The sequence below is a fragment of the Callorhinchus milii genome, unplaced genomic scaffold, assembly GCF_018977255.1.
Source record: "Callorhinchus milii isolate IMCB2004 unplaced genomic scaffold, IMCB_Cmil_1.0 Scaffold1, whole genome shotgun sequence".
Classification (NCBI taxonomy): Eukaryota; Metazoa; Chordata; class Chondrichthyes; order Chimaeriformes; family Callorhinchidae; genus Callorhinchus; species Callorhinchus milii.
This window is the reverse complement of record NW_024704742.1, coordinates 97,838,994-97,864,754: the sequence shown is the minus strand read 5'-3', so window position 1 is coordinate 97,864,754 and position 25,761 is coordinate 97,838,994. Positions and strand designations below refer to the sequence as shown.

Genomic DNA, 25,761 nt, shown 5'->3' with positions numbered 1-25,761 from the left:
AACCTTCTATATCGTTCCTCTTCACATGTTTATCTAATTCCCTTTTACATGGTATGGTCTTGCGTTAGTAGCAATTTATGACTAAATGTTCTAATAACCCTCCACTTGAAAAACTTCCTTCTAACCTCCTTTGCTCTTCCAGTGGCAATCTTGAGCATTTCCCCCACCCCTACCTTCCGGTTACTGTTCTTTTAGAGCAATGAGAATAATCTTTCACTATTCTGAAGAGATTTGATGAGCTTTATTAGTTGCTGTGTTCCAATGAAAACTAATCAATCTATTTGCAAGTTTTATGATAAGAATGAGAAATATATTGAGGCAAGGGAGATTTCCGTTGTCTTTATTATGCGATTTTTTTGCTTAAAAATGGAAGTAACCTTTTCTTTGTGTTCTCCCCTCTCCCCAAATTTACAATATTGTACCACATTGACTACATTAGGTTCACTGATTGAAGCAGAGTTGGTTGTCTAAGACTGAGACCCACCTGATTAGATAGCTTTTTGTGCTGCCTGCAGGAGAAGTACTACCCATCCAAGCTGCCCACGGCAATCCAAATATTGCTACCAGCACCTATTTCTTCGCTGGAAGAGAACATTCAGTGATTTTAGTAACTATGAGCACCTACTCCTGCTTGGCACTGTGCCCTGCTATTATAATTATAATAATAATAATTATAAAGCACTATTGAGATGCCGCCCTGCATGAGGGACACTATATAAATGCAAGTTGTTGAATTTAGCAAGTCTCTTGAGGCCAGCAAAATGTCGGTTTCTTTCTCTTTGGTTTCAAGGGTCTCTGCAGTATAAATATGCATTTTTAATTTTTCATGCATCAAGGCACAAGCGTGCTGAACTTCATTGAAAAATTATTTCCTGGGTAGTAGAAATGGTATAGAAGTGCTTCATTTATAGAATATGATCCAGAATTATTCTGGCAGCCTGGGAATGAATTTAATTTGACGATAAATTCAGCACTACATTTCTGGTATCAAACCATGTGCCTACTGATGCCTTTGTATTCATTGCCCATTTTTCTTTACAATACCTATTTGAATATAACTAATAAAGTTGTTATAAAGTAAATGGCATCCAGTCAACCTGGATACCAGTGCATCATTTAATTAGGAAATTTAAGTCATTCTGCCCAGGGGATCAACACTGATATTTCAGAAGTATCAAGCAGGGAACAAAAATCTTATGATTCATTCTAGAATATGCTGATAATATTTCCCAACCTAATGTTCTGGAGTTGATCCCATTGTATTTTACCTTGGCTAGGAGTCATGCAGATCAGGATAGTGTCCTAGACGTTCAGTATTGAATTATGATGCGGATTAGAATTCTAGGAAGTTGAGTCCTGATGGATTCAAAATGTGCAATTGGTATTATTAATTGGCAGCACTGTTCAGTCGCACCTAAGTAGGTGGTGTTGGAAATTCTCTACTTGAGTAAGTCTACAGTGATGCTAGAATAGTGCATGTTGGAAGTGCATGGCTGGAATAGTACAGTAGGAGCTTGGTTGCTAACCTGACTCTGGGTACAACAAATGGAAGTGTTCAGTTGGCAGTACTATAGTCCCAAAATAATTAGAAGCTGAAAAAACAAGATAAGATGTGCGATTATTGCAGGTAGTTACAAGATTCAAAATCATAAGTAAAATGGAAAAAATATTCAGCTCACATTATGATTTAGGTCTTCATTCAGAATACATAATGTCATCTTCTACCTGCATTTGTGTGCTGGGTTCCGTTGTTTTGGGAATCTAGCCATTTCCCTTTTGCTGAATGTTCTGGTTGTATGAGAAAACAAAATGTTGAATCCTCTTGGGGTTTTGTATTTAATATGTGTTTTTGCTCTCATTCTACTTTATATCAGTATCTATCGTTTTTCATTTAAGTGGTAAAAGAACAAATTGCTTTTGGCCAAATAGTAAGAACATTTTTAGAAATGATTCAAATTGTAGATGGGTTCCTGTTTCATTGCCAAATTACACAGAGGTGATTGAAAACGTGCAAACTGTATATACACACACAGACTGCATCTGCTATTTGATCCATGATGTTTGCAGTATAGCATTGATGTGTGTCGTATGTATTTAGCTGAAACTAAGTCTGTATTTTCACTTCTCGATAATTTACATGTTGCTGTCTGACATAGCTACCCAAATAAGTCTGATCTGGACTGATGAGTACAAACTCTTCCATGTAGCTTTCCTTCCAAAACCTAGTTTGCAAAAAGAAATCTGTCATTAGGTGCTACTGCTTGATTAAATAAGTTGGGAGGGGTGATAATGCCTCCAGCATGGAACAAAAGTCTGTTGATCAATTCTTCATGTCACAAGATCTGTTATTACTTGCCAACTTGGTATGCACTTGTTCTTCCTTTACACATACTGTATTAACTGGCGTGAAATCCAGTATGTAGATTTGACATTCCAATCTTTTTCAGTAAAAAGGCCAAAGAATTCTAAAGTAAAAGTTGATGCATTATTAACTAGTACTAGATTATATTGTACATCATTCTCTGTAGGCTTAATGCCTAATGATATGAATTCATAATAATCCTTGCATTTGATTAGTTGATATAGTACTTTATCATTTTGTGCAAAGTCTTGAGGCACTTAAGATTTATTGTAAAATGTAGTGATTGCATTTATATGCATCAGCCAATTTACACACAGCAATATCCCACAAACAGTCAAAATGTGAATGACCAATTTTATCTAGCGGATTGTCAACCAGGACATTGGGAGAAAATCTCTTCTGTTTTTTGAATAATGGCATGTGATCTTTAATATCCTCTTGAATCGGCAGCCATGACCTATTTTAATGTCTTGTCCAAAAGTCTGCACCTCACTTAAGAAAACAGCCTTAATGATGAGCGGCTCATTCAATCAATGTTTGGGAGACACCAAAACCAACTCCCTGTGTAATATCCAGAGCATTATTAATTTACTGAACAATGATCCAATTGTTTGTGCTTCAAAACACATTTAGAATAGTTCTTGGTATTTGGATACTATCACCTATTGGTGAAATTAGCATGTTTATCCTGTAGCTAGATTTTGACCAACCCAAATGTAGAGTTGATTCTATATAGCTTTACCTTCTGTTTTTGTGTGTGTGCCAGCAATCCTGCAACTGGTTATTCTGAGTCTTACCTTCTTTTGTGTTGCTTTACAACCAAATCCGAAAGAAAAATACACATTCTGTGTGTTTCTTTCAAACTAAATCTTTTGAGGTGAGATTCATGGTGACTCACAGCCTCTTCTACATCGCCCAAGTGACATGAACCTGAAACAATGATTGGTTAGCAGACTGTCTAACTTATGTTGGTGAAGCATCACACCTTGAAGAATCCAATGGTATCTATATGTACTTCCAATTGGAAGTGATGGATGTCAATTGGATGCAGAAGCTCTTGACTATTCATCCCCTCCCATGATGAAATCAACCAATGTGCTGAAAGGATTGAACCTGGTAAACCTTTGTAGTCTGGCTGAGTTCCCCATTGCGTAGCACACTGAGTAATCAGAGGAACTAATGCAGCAAATATTTTATGCTATCTAATTTTTCTGCCTGCGACAATTTACTGTTCCCTCAAAACAATTTCAACCATCTACAATCTTATGTTGCCCTTCAAGAAGGATGACATCTTGATGCATTTCATAAAGTTGGAGCCAGATTCTCAGAAGGGGGGGGGGGGTGGGGTGGGGATGTAACAATAAGCACAAAGAAGTACTGTATGTTTTTAGGCAGGATTTAAAGTTGGAGAGAAGGCAGGATGTAGGGATAGAGGAAGGGAATTGCAGAAGTTAGGGGTGCAGTAGCTGAAGCCTCCAGCATCAATGGTGATCTGGAGGAAGGCAGGATATGTGGTAGGCCTGAATTGGGTAAGCAGAAGAGTGGGGTAGAAGATCACAGATATGGATGTGCTGGGACAAGAATGGGTGAGGTTCTTGAAGAAAAAGTGTCAGCCCAGATTATGAGCTCAAAGCCATGATGTAAGGCTTCCTCTTTTGTGCCAAAAGTTTCAAATTTTTAAAATTCACATTTGTATAAGACTTGAACTTTTCTCAAATATCTATGGAAGCTTGCCAAATGCTATATTTTTCTGACTTGCCACCTTTCCCACCTTAACAACAATACAATGGGAACTTACCCTTATTGTTATTTGAGATTTTGTTGATCAGTTTGGAATGGGGGGGAGAAAAAGACCAGAATAACTGGTGGGATTGGTAAATTGCCTTCATTGATGAATCTCACAAGCTGAGATTCAACTATTTCATGGTCATTGTTCCTTCGAATGGCATGAAAACTTGAAATTAATCTTACTCTCCCTGTGGATTCAAACCCCACATCAGGAGGTTTACAGTTTAGGCTGACATGCCAGTGTAGTACTGGGGTTGTGCTGCATTGTTGAAGGTGCTAGCCTTTGAATGAGATGCTAAACTAAGGCCTGTATGCCTGTTCAGGTGGATGTTAAATGGCGCTTACATATTGGTAGTTCGCTTTTGATCTGCAGTACTCCAGGGCACTCTGATGATTGCACAGACAGCCTGGCTCATTGGCAGGACCCGGAAGGGCAGATCAGTCACTGGGTGCTGGGAGTCTTCCCACTCAGCTGCTGTTAACCCTGCAAGCCAAAGCTCTAATGGGTTGGGTATTCCTAGTTGGAGAAACAGTGGGAAAGCTTGCCAGATAGGAATGTCAATGGCAAGCTATGCGGTTTTAGCTGGTTAGACTCCAGCAATAACTCCACACGCACTCTGGGGTCCCCAAGCTTTGGTTCTTGCCAACTTGCGCCTAATACCTTCCAGAATTAGATAAGCAGGATGCGTCCCTCCAGGGAGAGAGTGTGCATTCCATTCCAATAATCTGTCTCTGGAATTTCCATATGTAGGTGGGAATCAAATCTCAGCTTGGTTTGGATACACTTAAGCGTGGTGATGGGTTTCTGCATGTGTCAGACACCCAGCTGACCAACTAAATGTGCTGTGCTATATGGCCATGGCCTTTCGCTGAGCTTCTGATTTTGAAAAAATAAAATTTGTAGTAGATTTGTGGTTATATTCATCTTGGCAAATAGTACACAACATTTTCCATCCTCGATTTGACATATAATGTCTATTTGGATTTCTGGAAGTCCTATATTTTAAACAAATATAATCACAACTTAAAGGTGATGTTGTAATGATGTGTAACATAGTCCTGGAATATTACATTCATAACTACTTAAAAATAAAAGAAAGGTGATTTGACATTTCAATTTGATGACCTTTCATCAGAACTAATGAAGGTCTTTGACCTGAAATGTCAAATCACTTTCCTTTCTCCATAGATACTGCCTGACCTGCTGAGTGTTCCCACCGATGCGTTTATCTCTCCATCTGCTTTTGATACTTGTCTGATTGTTCCCTGCGCATCTGATATGCTTTGTGGTGTATTCAAGACCCATGCCATTTCGTCCAACCTGAGCCTCCACATGCGGACCCACCGCAGCCTGGATGGCAAACTGGGGCGCAAATGCCCGAAATGTGGCATGGTCTATGTGTCCATGCCGGTGTGGCCATGCATCTGCTGACCCACGACCTGCGGCACATATGTGGGGCTTGCGGCAAAGCCTTCAGGCGGCCATGGCTGCTGCAGGGCCACATGCACTCGCACACTGGGGAGAAGCCCTTCGGCTGCGCACAATGCAACAAGTCTATCGTTGACCGCTCCAACCTGCGCGCCCACATGCTGACGCCCTCGGCCTTCAAGCACTTCAGCTCCAAGCGCTGCCACAAGATCTTCGTCCTCAAGCCCTACCTGAACAAGCACCACAAGTCGGTGCCCATCCGGGCACCACCAGCCCTGTGCTCAACACGGTGGAGACCTGAACAATTTTCTCATCTTCATCACCTTCATCTTCCTCATCAACTTCATCTTCCTCTTACTCTTCATTGTGGAATCTTGTAGCTTAGTGGTTAGAGCACTCGACTAGCAAGCAAGAGGACCTGGGTTCGATTCCCGGACGGGGCAAAACGTTGGGCAAGTTTCCTTACTCCACAGGCTCTGTTTACCTGGCAGTAAGTAGGAACCCGGTTGTTAGTCAATTGGCGGATCACTTTTCTGGCAGTAATAATCTTTCAAAAAAAATAAATAATTGGTCACTTAATCCACAATTATTTGTGGGTCACTGCTGTACGCAATTGGCTGCTGCGTTTCACCCACAAAATGTAGTCCATTCACTTACAGTATATTCTGTAAAGCGCTTTGAGATGTGATAAAGCGCTATATCAAATGGGATTATTATTGGTATTCTTTGAGATTCAGATCCTTTAGTTTGATGTTAGCCAAGTCTAATAGTTTTATAAAATTACTACTTTACTTTGCAAATATTAAATAAAATGTGTTTGGCACCCAACCCCCCACCCCGTTCCTGGAATTCAAATAGTTGGCAATCTTTAATCTGCAGTGTGTGGCATTGCTCGGGTTACTGTTTGTCTCTATCTTATCTTTCTGCTGGGGCCCCTTTGTAAACTAGACCTTGTGACTTAATGGTACTCATAGTTCCGTGCTGCTCTGTCCTGTAACATAGCCTGAAATGATTCAAAAACATGATAATTGCTTTTCTGAGGCAATGATCTTTCCCAAGGCTTTGCAAAATGCCTCGTCTTTGACTCCATTGTTCTGAAATAGCTGTGAAGACTCCACCTTAATGGCTCTAATTGAATCCAGCACAGTTAGAGTAAATATGATGCTGATTCTTTCAGAGGGGTTGAGATCTTCTTAAAGAGGTGATTTCTCCAGGTGTCCCTCGGAGGTTGTGTTGCTTCTGATGAGGACACATGGGTGGGCTGCGCTTGTTGTATGAGGTAGCCATGGGTTTTTTGGGCAGTTAGTAGGCTAAGAAGCATAGGTCAACAGTCATAGGAAGGAACTGTGACCAGACAGTTATAAAGTACACAAAAAAATGAATAAAAGTCATTTGATGACTATGTAGCACTTTATTACATCTTTGAGACGTGTTGCACAGGGTTTTACTATGAAGTGTAGCATTTGTTGGCGAATGAAGAGCAGCTGTAAATGTCCATTGTTTTGTTTGTGCTGTGGAAACTGGCTAGCAATATAAACTCAGCAGCTCCCACAGCACTGGAATCTGGAGACTGCAAGACCTTGTCTTGTGTCTCTCAGCCAGGGCTGGCTTGGATTCCCTCTCCCTCATGCACTAAGATCATTGCTGAACCAGGCATCTATTTATTTTAAACTAGAGAAAACTTGTTTTTTTAAAAAAAACTCAGTTCACATTATTGCACCATTGGGCTGTGAAATTAGAATTCACTCCAGCCGAATGAATAAATCCTGTACCACTATTACTCCGATATTCGTTCCAATGTTTCTAAGATGTGCACTATTATCACAGCATGTACTGTGCTTATAAAGTGAATGGCTTTGCATGATTGGCTATTCTTATCCAACTTCTAACTCTACAATGCAGCATTCCTCAGTGTGAAGGGGAGCATATCAATTTTTTTCCAGGCGCTTTAAGTGCCAGAAAGTTTTACATTTTGCTTTTCTTCATTCATTCTTTACTCTTACCAAATGGAAATGCAGTAACAGAAACAGGAGTAGGCTTTTCAGCGCCTCAAGCCTGTTCTGCTGTTTTATAAGATCATGGCTGATCTCTATCTCAAGTCTAGTTACCTGCTCTTGCCCCATATCCGTTATCTGACCTAACAAATTAGGTTTCCTGTTCTGGATTCCCGTACCAGAGGAAATAATTTCTCTGGATCCTATCTGGATTGGATGTTATTGTATTATTGTTATTATTATTGAATACTCTGCTGTCTTGGGAATGAGATGTAGAAACAAAGTCCCATCTGCCTGCTATTCAAATGGATGTTAAAATTTTTGATACTTTCCGTAATGGAAAGTAAAACGGGTTTCTCCTGGTCAAAAATCCTCAAGATTAATTGAACGTTCACCTCCTGATTGGCTGTGGAATCTCGCTGTGCACAAAATAATAATAATCCTTGCATTGATATAATGCCTTATCACATCTTCGAAACGTCTCAAAGCACGTCACAGAATATACTGTAATGTGAATTGACTATATATTATGTTGACGAAACGCGGCAGCCAATTGCGCACAGCAGTGTCCCACAAACAGTTGTGGATTGAGTGACTTTTTTTTAAGGACTTATTACCCCCGGAAAAGCGATCAGTCAATCGACTAACAACCGGGTTCCTACTTACTGCGAGGTAAACAGAGGCGTGTGGAGTAAGGAAACTTGCCCAACATTTCATCCTGCTGAGAGTCGAACCCAGGTCTCTCGCTTGCGAGGCAAGTGCTCTAGCCACTGAACCACAGGACTCCAAATGATCGCAGCATTTGCCTACAGTAGAAAAGGTCATGACATTTGACAGTACAGTGCTTTGAGACAGTTTCTGAATAATACTGTGTTATAAAAATGTAAGTTGTTATTTCTTCTTCGATTCTTCCTCTGTCTGACTCCTGTTTCCTACTACTGGACCACAGCGTAGGCAAAGGTTGCTTTTTTGATATTTTGCTTAAATCTCCTTGTGTTGAAAGTTGATAACTTACAGTTTAGTCTGATCCTGTCTCGCCAGACAGCCACACAACTCATTTATATCGCACACCTCACCTAGGATAAAGTCTTAACCTTGCAAGCAGGAGATGGCTAATTATTTTGATTTCCCCTCCCTTGCCCCAGGGGAGCTGAAGCTATTTGTAACGCACAAACTCTTGCCCTGGATGAGCGGCTGAACTCTGCACAGTTTCTGAATTCTAACCTGCATCCATCCAGACTGTATGGCATAGTGCCCACTGGGAGCACACAGCTTTAGATAATTTCCATCAGATGAGGACACCGTATTCAAAATGAAACCAATTTAACTCAAGCTGAACTTGGTATGGTGAATATAACTTGTCTTTTCAACTGAACACAAGTATCACTTTACCAAAATCATGTGAAATTTACCATCCGCTTTTTTGTTTAACAGATTTCAAGCCCTGATGTTCAAGTATTTTTGTTTGTGAACAAATTGTCTTTTTGATGAGTTTCACTGTGTGAGGTACTTCTGTCTGCAGCTGTTAATAGTGGAGAACAGCAGCTGACCATTCACTGCATCCAAACAAAGCTGCATTCTGGATCCTGACTGTCGTTATCACTTGCTATTATTAAAGAAATGCTCATGTGGAGGCAATGATTACATCTCGTTGTTTGTTTTTTACAGTAATTTTGTTTATTTTAAGGTTTTACAACTACGTACTCTACAAAGCTAAGCGAGCCCATGGAAGCACAATGATGCATTTTGTATTGTGCTGCTTTTGCATGCTTTTTTTTGTTGGAAGGTGATCCTGAGGAACAAATTGACACTTGATCACTTGGCTCAAATGAAACTAAATAATGTATAAGCTGCACTGGAGAAAAAACTTGCTAAAACCTAGTCTGGTCAGTGTTTAAACGCCTTTCTTTTTTTCCCTTGCAGATTGGCTCCTTGAAAGACTACTACCACTTTTACCACAGTAGAACGATGAAAAGGTCAACGATATCCAGTCGGGGATCGCACAGCTTCATCTCAATGGAACCAAAGGTGAGGAGGCTTTAGTGTCCTGTGCCACTGTCTCTCATTCCCTACAGAGAATAACCAACCTTTTGTCATTGAGACTGGTGTTCCATTATTTATTGGAAATTTCACACCAAGAGATGTTCTTTGATTCAGTGCTGGTCTCAGAAGAGTTGACGTGTGCTATCAGATAACTGTTTTTCTGAGGGGCTGTTTTATGAAATGAAACAACATTGAGTTGAGAGTCTTTTGTTAAACCTATGCAATTGGGCTAGATAGACTAAAGTCAGTCTGAGCACTAGATAGAATAAATTAGTTGCCTTGCGAAGAGATTTGAAATATTGTAGGTTTAATTTGAGATTTGTAGTATTTTGTAATGAAGTACCTTTAGCGTATAATTCGCATCCCCCTAACTCCATACCCGAATTAAATTGAAGCATTGGTGCAGAGTTTACAGGTCAGCAAGGCATACTTACAGTTATTGGAAGGAGGCCTATTTCTGTATTACTCTGATTCCTTATTAAGAAATACCACAAATTAGACCCTGTAATCTAATGGAGGTGAAATTTGAATGGTCCCTAGATGTCTTTTAAACTTTATTTTGAGTTCCAGCCTTCAATGTGTGGGGGTTGTGTTTTTGAGCTAATTATTGTAGGAATAAAGCACAGCACAGAATTCCCCTTTTATCAAAAACTGTTGCCATATAAATTCTAGAAAGCAATCTCGACAGTTGGTGTATATTTGCACACCTTGTTGCTTTTATTCTTTCCTGGAGCTGCTATTGGTCCATTGGGCTGTGAAATTAGCATTCATTCCCATAGAACAAATTGTATGAATTTATTACTAATAAGCATTCATATCTGACTTACCTAAGTGTAGATTAAGTAAAATGTCCTTCAATTTAATTATTGTTAAATTCCAAAAAGAATTTTTTTAAGGCAAGGCAACCTAAATCAAAGCTGAGCTAAACTGAAGTGGAATGTTTCCACAGCAACTTTTCTCAGTGAGCTGTGAAAGTTCAATGTGAGCCTTGAGATTATGTTTTTTTTTGAGGTGCTGAAAGTTAGGCATTGTGTCAAGTCTCGCTTTGCATTGGTCAGTGTACCTTTGTACAGCATGTGAGTGGGCTGGGCTCCTCAGTGCAAACTACTATAGACAATGGTTTAAAGTAAATCACAGTCATTTAGGTTTGCAGCAAATGGTCTCCCCCTCTCTGATACAACTTGATTTTGGTCTGCCTCTATTTGAGCTAAGTGTATGCTAACAATAAAAAAAGGCCTCAATGGAGCAATTATTATAAAACTGAATTCCAAAGCTTTTTGATATTGAAATCTCTTTTTCTCTGCACTGCCCCATCCTAATTTATCTGTCACACTCTCTCCCCAAACCACCCCCCCCCCCATATCATTCCAAGACACTGCGTGCGTCTGCCCATTACTCTTTTTCTATTTATTTTTCATTGGAAATAGCTGTCCGTTCTGAAAAGTGGCAGGGTGGTAGTTATGGTGAAAAATATGTTTTAGGTAGTAAATCTAAGGTATGCACAACAGCTCTATTGACTGTATAAGCAGCAATTTTGAAAATTGTGCAAAAGGAATCTTGCAAGGCATCCTGGCAAAGCCACAATGAAATACAGCATTGCCAGTTAATCCCAACATTGCAAGGTGCTTTGGATAAGTCCCAAGGTTTTTTTTATAAACGGTATCATTAAACTTTCATAGTCTAATATGTTGCATGTACTTTCTATTCCTATAATTTCTAGAACATTCTGCTTTAAGATCTTGTTGGAAAATTCACTGTTAGTGCAGACAGTCATATCTAGGTATTTACTGATGTGACTTTTTTCAAGTCTTATCCCACTCCTAAAGTGCATACTGTCAAAAGAACATTACAATTTACATTTGTTATCTCTTCTCTTAAGATGCACAGTGTGAAGACAGCCATACACATTTCTTTCACTGAGCAACAACTTGTGGGCTCTATAAATGGGATCTGAATGCATATATTAAGCTTCAAATGGCTCTAATCTTTTGTTTCCAGACCATAGCTAACTGATGACAATAATTTACTTCTTGTTGGAACTAATGTTGCACACATTCATGATCATTGTTTTTATTTGGCTGTACTATTACAACGAAAATGGAGTTTACAATTTCTTGTGCGGATCACTTCAACATGAGAAAACGAGTGCAAGCATCGATAATGCAGAGTTAAAATCCAGGTACTGAGTTGATATTCAGGTGGTCTGCATGTCACTTCTCTGATTTTTTTTGGCTAGTCGGTTTTCTTGATGCATTCGGAAATACATCCATCACGTTGCTTAAGAGTATCCAAACCAACCAGAGTTCTGTACATGCTGCCTACAAATGGAAATTCCTGTGTTTGGAAATTTGATATACAGGTGGCCATCAACAACAAATTATATTTGTAAAGTGCCTTTCCCATTGGGAAGTCATCCCAAGGTGATGGACAGTCAAGGATTTGGACCCGAGCTGGGGGTTGGTATCAGGAGGGGCGGAGGACAGTGGTCTGTGCAGCACCTCTCCCTATGTCTTGCCTGAGGATTTTGCCCAATCTGCCTGTGCTGGGTATCTGAAAGAGCTAACTGTTTTAGTCCATTTCTCCAGATCTTTTTATATGTTTATCCTTTTCAGACATTTATGTAATTCCCTCTTAAAAGCTAATGTGGATTCTGCCTCAATCATAGTTTCAGGTAGGGAATTCCATGTCCTCTGTGTTTAATAAAATAAAAAAATCGAACTGATCTCTTTGCTTTTCTGGTAATTACCTTAAATCTGTGTTTTCTAGTTACCATCTCGTTGGCCAGTGGAAATTCCTCTGTACGTTTTCCAAACCTCGCAGAGGATTTAAATACCTCTAATAGATTTCTGCTCAACGTTCTGTTCTCGGGAAAACTCGGTTTGTCCAGTCTAGAAAAAGTTTACAGATGGCATGACTTTAGTATCACTTCCTGGTCAGTTTTCCTGATTTCCTCTTTTTCTCTCCTACCCCCCTCTTCATTTGGGTTTCATGTGGTTGATGCCAGTCTCCTTGTACCATATGTGCTAGCCTAGACCATGAGCACATGCAATATAAAATTACATTTGTATAGTGCCTTTCCTATGAGGAGTACGTCCCAAGGTACTGGACAGTCAGCGAATTGGACCTCAGCAGGGCGGCTGGGATCAGGGACGGTAGGAGGGTGGCTGAAGGTGTGGATGAAGTGGAGAGTTTTGAGAAGGCAAGGGAGGGAGCAAAGGGAATGTAGGATGGAGTTCCAAAGGCAGAGAGGCTGGAGGCCCGATTGCCGATGGTGAGCTGGGCGGGTAACATGGAGTAAGCCAGAGCCTGCTAAGCGATCGGAGCAGACGGGTTGATATGGGGTTAGTAGGTCACAGAGGTAGGAAGGAGCAAGGCCATGAGGGTCTTGAAGGCGAGGATGAGGATTATGAACCTACATTAATAGGTTTAGCTGATTAGTGTCAGGCGAGCCTTATCCACTTGAAACAAAAAATGCATTTGCTTGGAAGGTTGGTGGTGGTGGTTTCAGAGAGCGAGAGTAAGACTGGAGGTCATTGGGTGGGTACCATGTTTCTCCTCTTTTTCGCCAGCCACCCCTGCCCCATTCTTTCACCCCATCCTTCCCCGAGTTCCCCAGTCTGGATGCTGAGGCCAAGAGCAGTAATATCATCCAAACAACTAACCCAATGTGCAAATTGGATCTGAGAATATATGGCTCTTTTGCAGCTGAATAGAAAAAAAAACGTTGCTTGTATAAAGTCCACCCAGGATGTTTTGTATTAAGGGTGGTCCTTCAACACATAAATTGTCTGTTCTATCAGCTCCTGCACTTAACGTTCCAATGTAGAATTGGACTTGTTCCCATCTGGATTTTTTGATCCATAAAATGCCATCTCGTTTAAACCAAGCTTTTAATTAAAAAGCACATTACATTTAGGAGCTTATTGCTACACAAGTCCTCCTAAAATTATGGGTCCCGGAATTTTAAGTACATGTTCCACAGTATTTAATTGTACTCTCTGCAGCAGAGGCCTCGTGCCTTTTAATCCTTATTTGGATATTTGAGAGTTAAGTGTGCCTTCTTTCCTTTTCTCCTGTTTAAGATTATACCCAAACCTCAATTGTAATCGAGCATGATCACTGATAAGCCCTAACCACAATGTTTAGTATGTGCCCAAGACGACAGGACAATGTCTGTGGTAATAGGTTAGTCAGGTTAATAGTACATTAATCTTTTCTCTTCTATATCTTTTCTATATAGGTTTATGGTACATTAACCTTAATAGCAAAGGTACCCACTTCATTCAGAATTGCCTCACTGTTGTCTCTCAATAGCTTACATTATTCTTAAAGAAATGGAAGTAAAATACTACTATGTCTAGGTCTGTGAATTAGGAGGGCTTTATTGCAGAGATCCATCCTGTCCACACTTGATGCATTCTGTTCGTGCCAGAAAATAACAGTGGATAGAAAATCACTTTTTCTTTTTCCTTGCTAAATTTATATTTTCTTCTCTTCAGTTTTCTTCTTTCCTTCCCCCACCACCCACCCACCCACCAAAACAACTGGTACTGAAGCCAATATTTGTCTGTCTCATATTTGCTAGCACTTGTGTGCACGTATTTGCATGCTATTTTGCAATGGTAAATAACAAACTGGGAAATCAGGGTATTTTGCCATGCTGGTCAATGCACATAAAATAAAACACAAAAGTTAGAATTTGGCAACTTCTTAAATATGACCTTATTTTGAAGCTCTTTATCTGTAAACTTTTTTTNCTCTCAGAACATCCAAAATCTAGTAAATTGCTGAATTCAGTCTCCCTTTTGAATTGTTTTCTGTGGTTCTTAAAAGAACTTGCAGAAAAACAGCTTCAAAATTAAGATTGCATTTAAGAATTTGCCAAATTTCTGTGCACTTAGCAATGCTATATTAATAGAATAAATCTAGATCCAGGTAGAATTTTACCCCCAAATAAATCTTATCATAAATACAGAGGTTCTTAGATTGGTTAATTTTTTAAAAAAAGCGTTTATAATTTTAACTTTTGTATCATTACATAATAATGATATCTGTGACTTAGGCTGAATTCACCACATCCCCTGAGTATGGTTTCTGAGTATAGAATCATTCTTTCTGAATCGGTGTAATGTTTGATGTTTTATGATCCATTCACTCTGCTTGTTTTGCTGTAGCTTTTGGCATTACAGAGGCCCCTTTAAGCGGGTTTGTTTGCACTGTTGTTGGATATGTGTGTATGCTTCCTTGCTCAATCAAACATTTGTTTGGCTGTCAATAAATACTCTTAACAGAGCAGCATTTTCTGTCAGTGGCTGATACGCACATGTTCCTCTAAAGCCCCAAAGCAGAAGGAAAACAGTGACCACAAACAAGTATTTTATTGTGGCACTAAATGTGAGTGGTTTCAAGCTCTGGTCTGGAGCTTTCGGCTGGGCACACTGCTCTGAGGTGGGAGCACATTACCACGTGTTCCTGAAAAGCTGACCTTGCTGTTGTACACAGGTCCTTCATGAAGTGAATGGAGTGCTGCACCTCCACTGAAACTGATCAGGAGGAATGTGTGAAAATGTAAATTCTCCATATCCTCCCACCCCTCTGTTTTATGAAGCCATGTGTTTTCTATATCAGAGTAAGATACTTGTGGAAGAGGTTACGATTCCCTGCCTCTGGTTGGACAGTGCTCTTTCTCCTTTTTCATTCCACCGTCTTCCCCCTCTCCTAGTGATGCATTTTCAATCATCTTACAGTGGTATTGCCCTTGGCAGTCCTGTCTTTGGTGTTGCAAAGTTCACAAGGCAGGTTATTGCCTCAAACAATGTAAAGATTGTCTCCAATGTTACTAGTTGTCATTTTTTGTTCTGTTTCTCAGTACCTTTTTGCTGGCAATTTTTTTTATTATACAGTACTGGCTCATTCCACTTCACCCACTTCCTGAGATGGCTAGATTGGTGGGTGGGTGGGGTAGGGGAGAGGTGGAAGATTCAACAGTAAGAAACAAAAATTGTGATTTACATTTATTACTTTGAAACAACTCTGTTTATCGAATCATCTGTGGGGGTCAGAACCCTCTATCGGTAGTCTGGTCTTCTTCATTGGGGTTGCAAACTTTGGACTGTGCATTTTTCTCCAGTTCCTATCAGCACTTAGCTTGTTAAATGAACAATAGTTGTATGAAGAGCGTGTGTGGATGCGCACTACTTAATGTGAAGACTGGTTGAGGATATGGTCTCATCACCAAAGGTTTCTGTTGTAGGATTCTTTCTCTTTTCAGATGCTGACTGCTGTGTTGTGGAATTTCCAGCATCTGTCTTTCCATTTTATTTTGGGTCTTGCCGATTTTATGTGAATAACGTACAACAGCAACAGCTTTATTTATTGTAGCTCCCTCTACCCAGGGGGGCATCTCTGAGTGCTTGAAGTGGGATTAAAGTCCCTCGAGTGGGATTCATGATTATTGTTGTTGCATCTCTCCATACAGCTGTTTCATAGCTGTCTTTGCTCTATAACTAAAAGTTGCAGAACCAATGTTATTAAAACATTTATGAAGTCTTGGTTGCTTATATCTAACATTGGTAATGGAGAAGGAGAGGAAAACGAAACAAAGGCTATTAAATTACTGGACAATTAAACTCAGCATTTGCTCAGTCTAGAAGTTTCATATTTCATACTTAACAATAAAGGATCAAGTTCAAGATCCTTTTCCTGGTCTACAAACCTGTGTATTGTTTTGCTCCACTCTATCTATAGAGCTTTTCCAGTCTGTAACAACTGGTCTTCTACCTGTTGGCTCTTGCTTCCTTTCCACTTCACTGAATTGGTTGTTGAGCCTTCACCCAACAAACCTCTTGAGCTCTGTTACCACAACTTTGCCTTGTGTTATCTCTCTGCCTCCAAAAAAACCTCCATTAAAACATACATCTTTGATTAGACGTGGACATGGATTCAGAATTGACTGAAGGGGAAGAAGCAGAAGTGGTCCAAACAGCAGGAGAATTATTAAGCGGGTGGGGCGGGGGTTGGGATCAGGGGTGGTGGAGGGTGGCCGAAGGCATGGACAAAGAAGAGTATCTTGAGGCGTGCTTTGAAGGAGGGAGGGGAGCGAAGGGAATTTGGGATGGATTTCCAGAGGGTGGGGGCAGAGAGGCTGAAGGCCCACCCGCCGAGGGTGGGGTGGGGCGGGCCGGCTGGGGGACATGGAGCAGGCCGGAGCGGAGGGAGCGGACAGGTTGATAAGGCCCAAGATGCAATGCAGAGGAAAGTGATGAGGATGATCCAAACCTTGGAAAGTTGAGCTTTAAGCAGTGATCAGACAAGTTAGCGTTCTTCAGTCTTGAAAGGAAAGGGGTGTATAAGACTGTTAAATTGAACTGAAAATGAACAATATGTTAGGATGTACAAAGGCAGTAGAACAAGAGAACATGGGTTTAGAGTTGCAAAGGGTAATTGGATGATAGATATCGGGAATTATTTCTTTACCCAGAGGGTAATTAACAACTGGTTAACAGGAAGAGTGGTTGATGCCCAGGTACTGGAATCATTTTTAAAAACAAACTTGATACTGTGATGGGAAGATGGTAGGATGGGTATTCTGGAACGATGAGATCAGATAGGCTGAAGGGATGTGTTAATCCAAACCGCTTTTTTGATGGAGCAGATAAATTGATCACCTTTCCTTACCCTGTTCTAAGGTTAATGCGTTCCTCAAGCACTGTTTTTTGCACACAAAAGACATTAAGATGATACAAGTTGCTACTGTTGAAGTAGCGACAGCTTGAATTTTATTTCAATGTATTTTTAGTCCAAACTATCATTTTTAAGTGATACACCACATTTCACGAGATAAAATTAGACAACATTCAATTAATTATTCCTTATATTTAATGCAGCACGTTTCACATTGGGAGGATGTCTCAAAACATTTTGCAGGAAATACTGTGTAATAACTGTGTTTAGTAGAAGAACACGGCAACCAATTTGCACAGAGCAATGCCCCACAAATAGACTTGAAGATGAAAATAATAACTTACATTTGATTTAGTGCCTTATCATGTCATTAGGCGTCTCAAATCTCTCAACCGAATATATTGTAAAGCGGATTGACTGTGTATTTTGTGGGTGCCTACAACTGACTGGGCGCATTCAAAAAAAATATAGTGGATGAGTCTGAGTGTTCATGTGAGATAGAGTACCAGGGTGTGAAATATCCAGTGCTCAAAGTGGCTGCTCTTGGCTGAAGCTGCACTATAGTGTGTACAGTGACTCCCAGGAATCTGGCAGCAAAGTTCCTGGCCTCATCTTTCAAGCCGTACAAACTAGCAAATTCATTACTCAAAGGTTTCTGTTGCTTTTATGTGGTTCTGACTCCAGCAGTTGCTGTGGGCGCTTCTTCGTCACAGCTATCGCTCACAATCTCTTCAAGTGAATCACATTTATGCAAACATTAGCCAGGTTTTAAGTAATCTAAAGAGTGCTTGTTTAGTTATACTGGCTACTTTGTTCATAGAAAAGTTGTTTTGTAACCATATCCTTATTCCTCCTGTACTTAGAAAGCAGTTGTATTTTTTTTCCCCCGTTTTCGCTTAATTTTTTCCTTAACCTCAGCTCCCCTTTCTGGGGAGCATTGCATAAATGCAGATTAGTAAATGCCAGTGCAATAATTTTATAAACATTTTTAAAAAATTTCCACCATTCAGCGCTACATTGAATTACAGAACACACCAGATAACTCGTTGCTCCAAGGGTAAAGGTCTCAGTGATGAGTTATCCAGAGTGGTGCATTTGGCATATGTATAAATAAATGTGGCTGGGATATCGACAGCATGAAGACTATTGGTAGTGACAAATTAAGCCAAGATCGGAAATACACTATAATCTAATAATATAGTAGTGGAACTCTTTAAATTTTCCTGCCCAATCTAGCTACTAGGTTAGGGATACTGGGGCTAAATATTGAATCCTTGCTGCTCAGTGGTGATACTAACAAGGGACCACCAACTTTTAAATAAATTAGAAATTACTAATGCAATTCTGTGTTCTTGATTGTAAAATTTCCCAAAGCTGTGATTTTTTCGAGTCCTGGTATGATGGCTAAATTTAAAATCAAATCTTGATTTTGTTTTCATGGCTCAGTGGGTGAAAGGCCTGTACTGTATTTACTGCACTAACCAGATTAGGAGCTACCTTGGGCACTCATTAGGATCAATATTCCCTGAGCTAGGAAGGGTTTGGTTGGGGAGGAGTAGTGGAGCATGTTTTGCATCATTGTTTCCCCACCATTTTGTAAGTGCATTCAGGTACTATCTCGCTCACACTATCAGTGGAGGACACACTTCTTTGAATATCAGGTGAGGGGACAATTAGCTCCCCAAGATCATCTCTGCTTGAACAATACAAAAACATGTTTTGTTTGGAATTTTTGTATACTTAAAAAAACTGCATTCTCAAATTCCCAGCTGATAATCCAGAGGCCCAAAAAGCTGAGACGATGAAAGATGAGCTAAAATCACTTGCATGTTCTTCTGCTCATCCTATTGTAATTTAAACTTGCCGCAGGTGTCATCGAGTTTCTCTGCCACTCCTGTGTCGTTGCAGTCAATTTGCCTTCTAACATTTCACTTCGTAGCCATACTGCCTTGAATGCTTGAGTCTTTAATCAACTCAGGTGATGGCTTCATCGGATGGCTCATCGAATCTTACAAATTACAACATGGAAGGAAGTAATTGAACCTATGCAAACTTCTCCACTGAAGGCAGCTGTTCAAGTCCAAATTTTTCATATTTTCTGGAACTTTTTATATTGTTCCTTTTTAACTGTTTATCAGGCTTCGGCTCCAATAACTACTGGTGGTAACGTATCCAATAGTTCTCTGCACTAATCTTCTAACCTTCGCTTTAACCCTTCTACAACTATTTCTCTCGAACCACAGTTCTATTGGTTCAATATCTCTCTTTATTGTAGTGACAGGAGCAAGATCGTCACAAAGCTGCATTCTCATCGTGAGCTTGTGATGCTTGTGTCAGTCTGACATGAAGTGATTGAACACTCCAGAAACCATTGACCTAATAATGAACATCACTGGCAGCACACTTATAGCCACAGGTCCTGTCTGTGTGATTCAGATTTGAAGATTAAGTGTGCCTGAGCTGATGGAAGGCATACTGGGTTAACACCATGAATGCTTTTTTTAAAAAAAAGTTAATGGTTAGGGAAGACCATACACCCCAGAGTAATGGATCTCTATAATACATAAATTCTCTTTTGGTCAGTTGGATGACTGACTTGTGTGGAAACCATCACTATGTTTAAGAGTAATCAAACCAGACTGAATTCCATGCATCTCACCTCAGCAGGGCGAAATGTTGGGCAAGTTTCCTTACTCCACATGTTTCTGTTTACCTAGTATTAAGTAGGAATCCAGTTGTTAATCGATTGGTGGATCGCTTTTCTGGGGATAATAATCCCCAACCACCCCCCCCCCCTCCCAAAATAATAATTTGGTCACTCAATCTACAGTTGTTTGTGGGACACTGCTGTGCGCAATTGGCTCCCACATTTCGCCCACGAATATACAGTCAATTCACTTTATGGTATATTCTGTGAAACACTTTGAGACATCTAGAAGAGGTGAAAATCGTTACATCAAATGCAAGGATTATTATTATATGGGAATTCCTGAGATTTATTGGAATACAAACATAAAATCTCAACTAACAGCACCTATTCAAGGTTTGATTCATCCTAATGTTTTGGCCACTACACATCTTCATAATGCTCCAAACATTTATCATTCAAAGTAAAAATGATTTTAAATTAAGAAAATTTACTGGGGTCATAGACATGTAAAAAGCTTTAATCCTATTTAGAACTGATGACTTATGGGAACACCACTGCAACGTATCCTGAAAGAAACAAGTAGTGTTCTTGTGACTCTTGCAACAAGTAGCATAATTCAGTGTTTACAAATCATGTTGTGAACACTGTATTTCAGCATCACTATCTTGCCATTGTACTATGCAGCATCTTTGTCAATGTGTTATCTGCAATTCAATCATGGACTAAAAGTGAGAAAATTAGTGGAAATTTGATCCAGATTTCACTTTGTCTTTGGGTTTTTGCTGCCCATTTTACTTTGCAGTAACAATCTGGGATTACTTCCAAGTATCATCCAATTGAAGTACCAGGGCCTTGCAGTGTATATCCATGTGTGATGCTGTGCTGTGTTTTGGGTACATATTGCTTGTTTGATGAGTTGGTTTAGTAAGAGCATTTATTTAAGAAAATATTGAGGTACAAATTAAGGGTATTGGAAGCAATCATTTAGAAAAAAAACGTTAGACTGGGTCCACCTACTTTATGTAAAGAATTGATTAAAAAATTATTTCAGCCTATGGATTTGTTATGCATTGTTTTATGATGCATGGTAGCTAAAATGAATAGGTGAAATTCTTCTGTGACTAAGGTCATTTTACACCATTTAGTTTCTTGACTTTCGTCCACCTCTCGATTTTGTGCTGATCGTGAAATATCTCGTTTCTCCACCCTTGACGCATCAGTACCCACTTGGCCTCTGCTGTCTTGTAGCCGTTTAGGTTGGTCTGCAGCTAGTGACCAGGGATCTCCTGGTCGACTCCAATGCTAACCACTGAGCAAAGTAAACCCGAACATTTAATCTGGTATGAATCTATTGTTTTACTGTTGCTAAAGTTCAGATAGCTGTGTTTTTTTAAACTGAGGAAGTTGTGGTTATTTTTGTACAGTAAACTGTTTGCTTCAATAGACTACAAATATGTAAATATGAAACATTGTTTCTATTGACCAACTGGACAATGCAGTTGCATTACATTCTTTAACAAATCTTTTATTTAAAAAAATGATTCTTGCATTTGATAAAATAGAAAATTACATTTGTATAGCGCCTTTCATGTCGGGAGGACAGTCAGTGTTTTGGACCAAGCAGGGGAGGTTGTATTCAGGGAGACGAGGTGGGTGGCTGAAGGCGCGGTCGAAGAGGAGGGATCCAAGCTGTGCCTTGAAGGAAGCAAGGGAGGGAGAGCGGCGAAGGGGCTGGGACGTAGCTCCAAAGGGTGGGGGCAGAGAGGTCGAAGGCTTGACCATCGATAGTACAGTATCTCAAATACTTCATAGTATTTTTACTGTGAAGTGCAGTGACTTTTTTGTAGGTGACTTATGACAACACAGCCCGTAAATTCCCATTTGTTACAAACCTTTAGCTGCTTTCTTCCTTAAGCTTCAATATCATCATACAATATATCTAATTTTACTGAAAGCTTCAATTGGGATCCCACCGAACCAAGGAAGCATTGGTTAGAATGTTTCACCATGAAGGCCATTTGCCTGTTATTTCTATGCTGGATCTCTGGAAGAGCTTCATACCAACTTGATACATTGAGAACAGGTCAATTAGCAAATAAACTTGTCAGTGTAAGGGATCGAACCCAGCCTTTGAGCTGGGATCGATTTCTTAGTGGCACTGATTTGTACACTTGGACCACGGTGGGCCAAATGGCCTTCTGTGCTGTAAATTTTTATGATTCCAAGTATGATTCTTTCCTCAGAACCCTTCATTCCTTATTTTGTTGTGATGTCAGGTTTCTTTTTGCCATACCTGCTGGATCTTCTGAACCTAAATAAGGTTTCTGGTCCACGTGATAACCCACCATTTGATCTCCAGCCTATTTTTGTCTCTTTATCCATTGGCACTCAGCCCATCTTCACTAATCTCTTGGAAGCTTGTTCATATTTATTCTACTGTCATGAAAAGTGATCACTAATTATAGATGCTGTTCCTCCAAACATTCCTTGTGCACATCAATCAGGTGACTGCACATGCTATCTCATCTCTCTACATCCTCACTGTTAACATCTAAAGTCTTTCATTATCTTCTGTTCTTAACATTGTTTTCTGAAACATTGTTGAGCCGGAAACTGCTTTCTTCTCCCATACAAGCTCGGCATTGCCTTACAACTACAGTGCTCGACTTATTTTATTTTTGTTCCTTTCAATCGTTACGATATTAAAATCTTGGAGCTTCACCTTCATGAAATCAATTTTTTAATGTATATTTTATGTTGATGTTATACTATCCTGTCCAAATGAGAAACATTTGTATTTTTTCAATTGAATAATTAAACCCATGTTAAGACCTTTTCGAACATGCTCTTGATCATCTTTTTCTCCCCCACCCTAGCTCGGGCCCCTGGTCAGTTCTACGAAGCATTTTGAAAGCTCGCCCAATATGAAAGGTGTTGTGTGTGTGTGTATAAATTTTATATATAATATATATGTAAAATTGTTCAAGAAGAGTCCAGAAGCATTGTTCCCTGTGTTGCTTTGAAAGGATATTTCCTCTTGTGCATTAAGGATTGCTGCTGTTTTCACTGCTTCTTTAATGCACCTCTGCTTCTCTTCTCCCTTGTGTATTCGGCTGGACTACTCTTAACACCCTCCTTGCCGGTCTCCCATCCGCTACCATCCATAAAATCCAAATCATTCAAAACTCTGCGCCCGCATTCTCACCCATACGAAACTCCGCTCCCTGATCACCCCAGTCCTCGCCAGACTGCACTGGCTGCCTGTCCCAGAGAGGATCGATTTCAAGATCCTCACCCTTTGATTCAAGTCCCTGCATTCCTCTGCATCCCTCTACCTTTCTGATCTCTCTCCTCAAAACAGTATCCGTTGCCTCCATTCCTCCGGGTCTGGCCTCCTCGTCCCCCGAGTCCTCCGCTCCACCCTCGGCGGCTGTGCCTTCAGCCACTATACCCCGAGGCTCTGGAACTGCCTTCCTCACTCCCTTCGTCTCGCTCCCTCTCTTCCCATTTTCAGGTCTCTGCTGAAGACCTTTCTCTTCAACCGCGCCTTTGGTCACCTTCCTCCTCCTCCCCCTGGCTCGGTCCCGAGATCCGTTACTGTAAAGCGCTCTGAGACGCCGTCCGGCGTGGAGGGCGCTATATAAATCCTTGTTGTTGTTATTTGAAAACAGGAACCTGTTGGCTAAATAGTTCTGCCCCTTTTTCAAGGGTTAAGACTGTTAGAACAACCCATTCTCCTTTCCAGTAACTTTTCACACTGTGTTCCAAGGCTGTCATCTGAAGGCGACTGCTTGCCGACAATACAGCATTGTTCTTGTGCACTGGTTACGATTGTGTCCTTGCAGGATAGATGCTGTAAATGGATCTAGTTAATGTGTTGTCAGGTGCCAATTGATTTCCAGTGTGTTTAAGTGGTACTAATGGGCTCTGCTTAATGAGCATAATCTGATAGATTGGACAGTTGTTCCATTTGGGCTTCCCAATTAATAAGTGGAGAGCTGAAGTATGTGGGAAGCATTTTTAATATAAAATTGCTAGGAAATGTCTCCAGCAGGGCTCTAAAGTACATTCTAGGGTCTCTAGGCTTTGGCTCTCACCAATCTGCACCTAATACAGCACCAATTTACAATTTTATAGCGCTATTCACATCAGGTGGTTGTCTCTGAGCAGTTCACATAGCTGACTGGGAACCTGAGTGGGTACATGGGAGGGGTGGGGGCTGAGGAGGGGAAAGGTGGCCAAAGAGAGATTTTGAGGCTGGCTTTGAAGGCAGAGAGGGGTGGGGCCAAGGAATAGAGGTTCTGCACAATCTAGTTTGTGAGAGTTGAGGGGGTGTGGGCGGAGAATGGTTTATCCACTGCCTTTGGAGGATTGGGTGGGAACATGAAGCAAGCAGGTATTTGAGCAGATGGAGTGGCTGGAGTAGTAGTCACAGAGGAAAGTGGGACATTGGCTGTGGAGTGAATTGTGTGAGTATGAGGATCTTGAAGTTGATTGACTAGGGAATGTGGAGCCAGTGGGGACCAGTGAGGATGGGTGAATGATGGGCTTCCAGAGCCTAGCATGGAACCAGTTGCAGAGTTGTGGATGTTCTGTAGATTGTGGAAGGCAGATATGGGAAATCTGGTGAGTACGGCTTTGTAACTTCTGGAATTGGGTAAGCACGATGTGTCCCTTCAGGGAGAGAGTGTACATTTCATTCCAGATGTAAGGCAATTTCCACACTTAGAAATTTGCAACTCCCATTTCATTTGGATATTCTTAAGCATGACAATGGGTTTCCATATGCGTCAGACATTCGGCTACCAAAACCACAAATAAGCAGCCTGTTCTAATTTATGATATTCGCCAGAGGAATTGTAAACGTCAGATCCCCCAGGTTGGCCCTCTTTTTGGTCAATGATCGCATGCCAGGTACCAGGAACTCCTTTGGCTGCAGGCCAGCTTCGTGGAAGTTGAAACTGAGTTTGGTTTCTAAGGAGAGTTTCAGACAGACCACCTGAGGCAAATCCTCCAGGTACCTCTGCAGGACTTGCTATTTACAAATCTTTTAGGGGAGAAAAACACAAGACCCAGAATATAGTTTTCTGTTTACTTTTGAAATACAGTAAACTCCAGACAACTTAACCCTGGCTTAACTCGTCACTATTACTTAAGTTGTTGTGCTATCAATATCCCAACTGCTTCCCATGCAAAATATTAATAAGGGCCATCACTTTACACTTAATTTGTCTCATTCTAGAAATTCATCTAAGATACTTGCAATGTAAAATTGATTGGATAACTCGTCCTGTAGCTCAGAACTCACTGTTACCTCCTGCCTCGATTTTTCCCAACGCCATCCTCACCGGTATACCCTGCTCCACTATCCACAAAATCCAAATAATCCAAACTTCCATCACTCTGCTGTAAACTCGTACATCCATCACACCAGTCCTTTCCAGGCTCCGCTGGCTCCGTATTCCAGAAAGGATCAACTTCAAGATCCTCACGCTTGTCTACAAATCCCTTCACACACTGGCACCTTCCTACCGCTCCAACATGCTCACTCTCCAATCCACTGGCTTTGTTCAGATGGCTCTGGCCTTCGCTTGCGGCATTCCATCTGCTACACTATTGACCACTATGCTTTCAACCCCTAAGGCCTGAATCTTTGGAACTCTCTTCCTCCAACTTGCTCCCCTTTTCAGATCACTATGGAAGATCTTCCTCTTCAACCAGGCTTACGGTCACCTCCTCCCTCCCCCGGCTCTGTGTCAGGGTCTGCCATTGTTAAGCTCTCCAAGACACTATCCTGCATGAAGGGCGCCAT

The 25,761-nt window shown here is 40.7% G+C and overlaps 1 protein-coding gene across 3 annotated transcripts in view; it reads left to right on the top strand.

Moving 5' to 3' along the window:
• Positions 1 to 25,761, top strand: part of pcsk5b (proprotein convertase subtilisin/kexin type 5b) — a 201,042-nt gene that overhangs the window by 7,987 nt on the left and 167,294 nt on the right. For all 3 annotated transcript variants that reach the window (XM_042333710.1, XM_042333712.1, XM_042333715.1), the window contains exon 2: positions 9,497 to 9,601. In XM_042333710.1, coding sequence (XP_042189644.1) covers positions 9,497 to 9,601 — 105 coding nt within the window. The remainder of the gene's footprint in view (positions 1 to 9,496; positions 9,602 to 25,761) is intronic.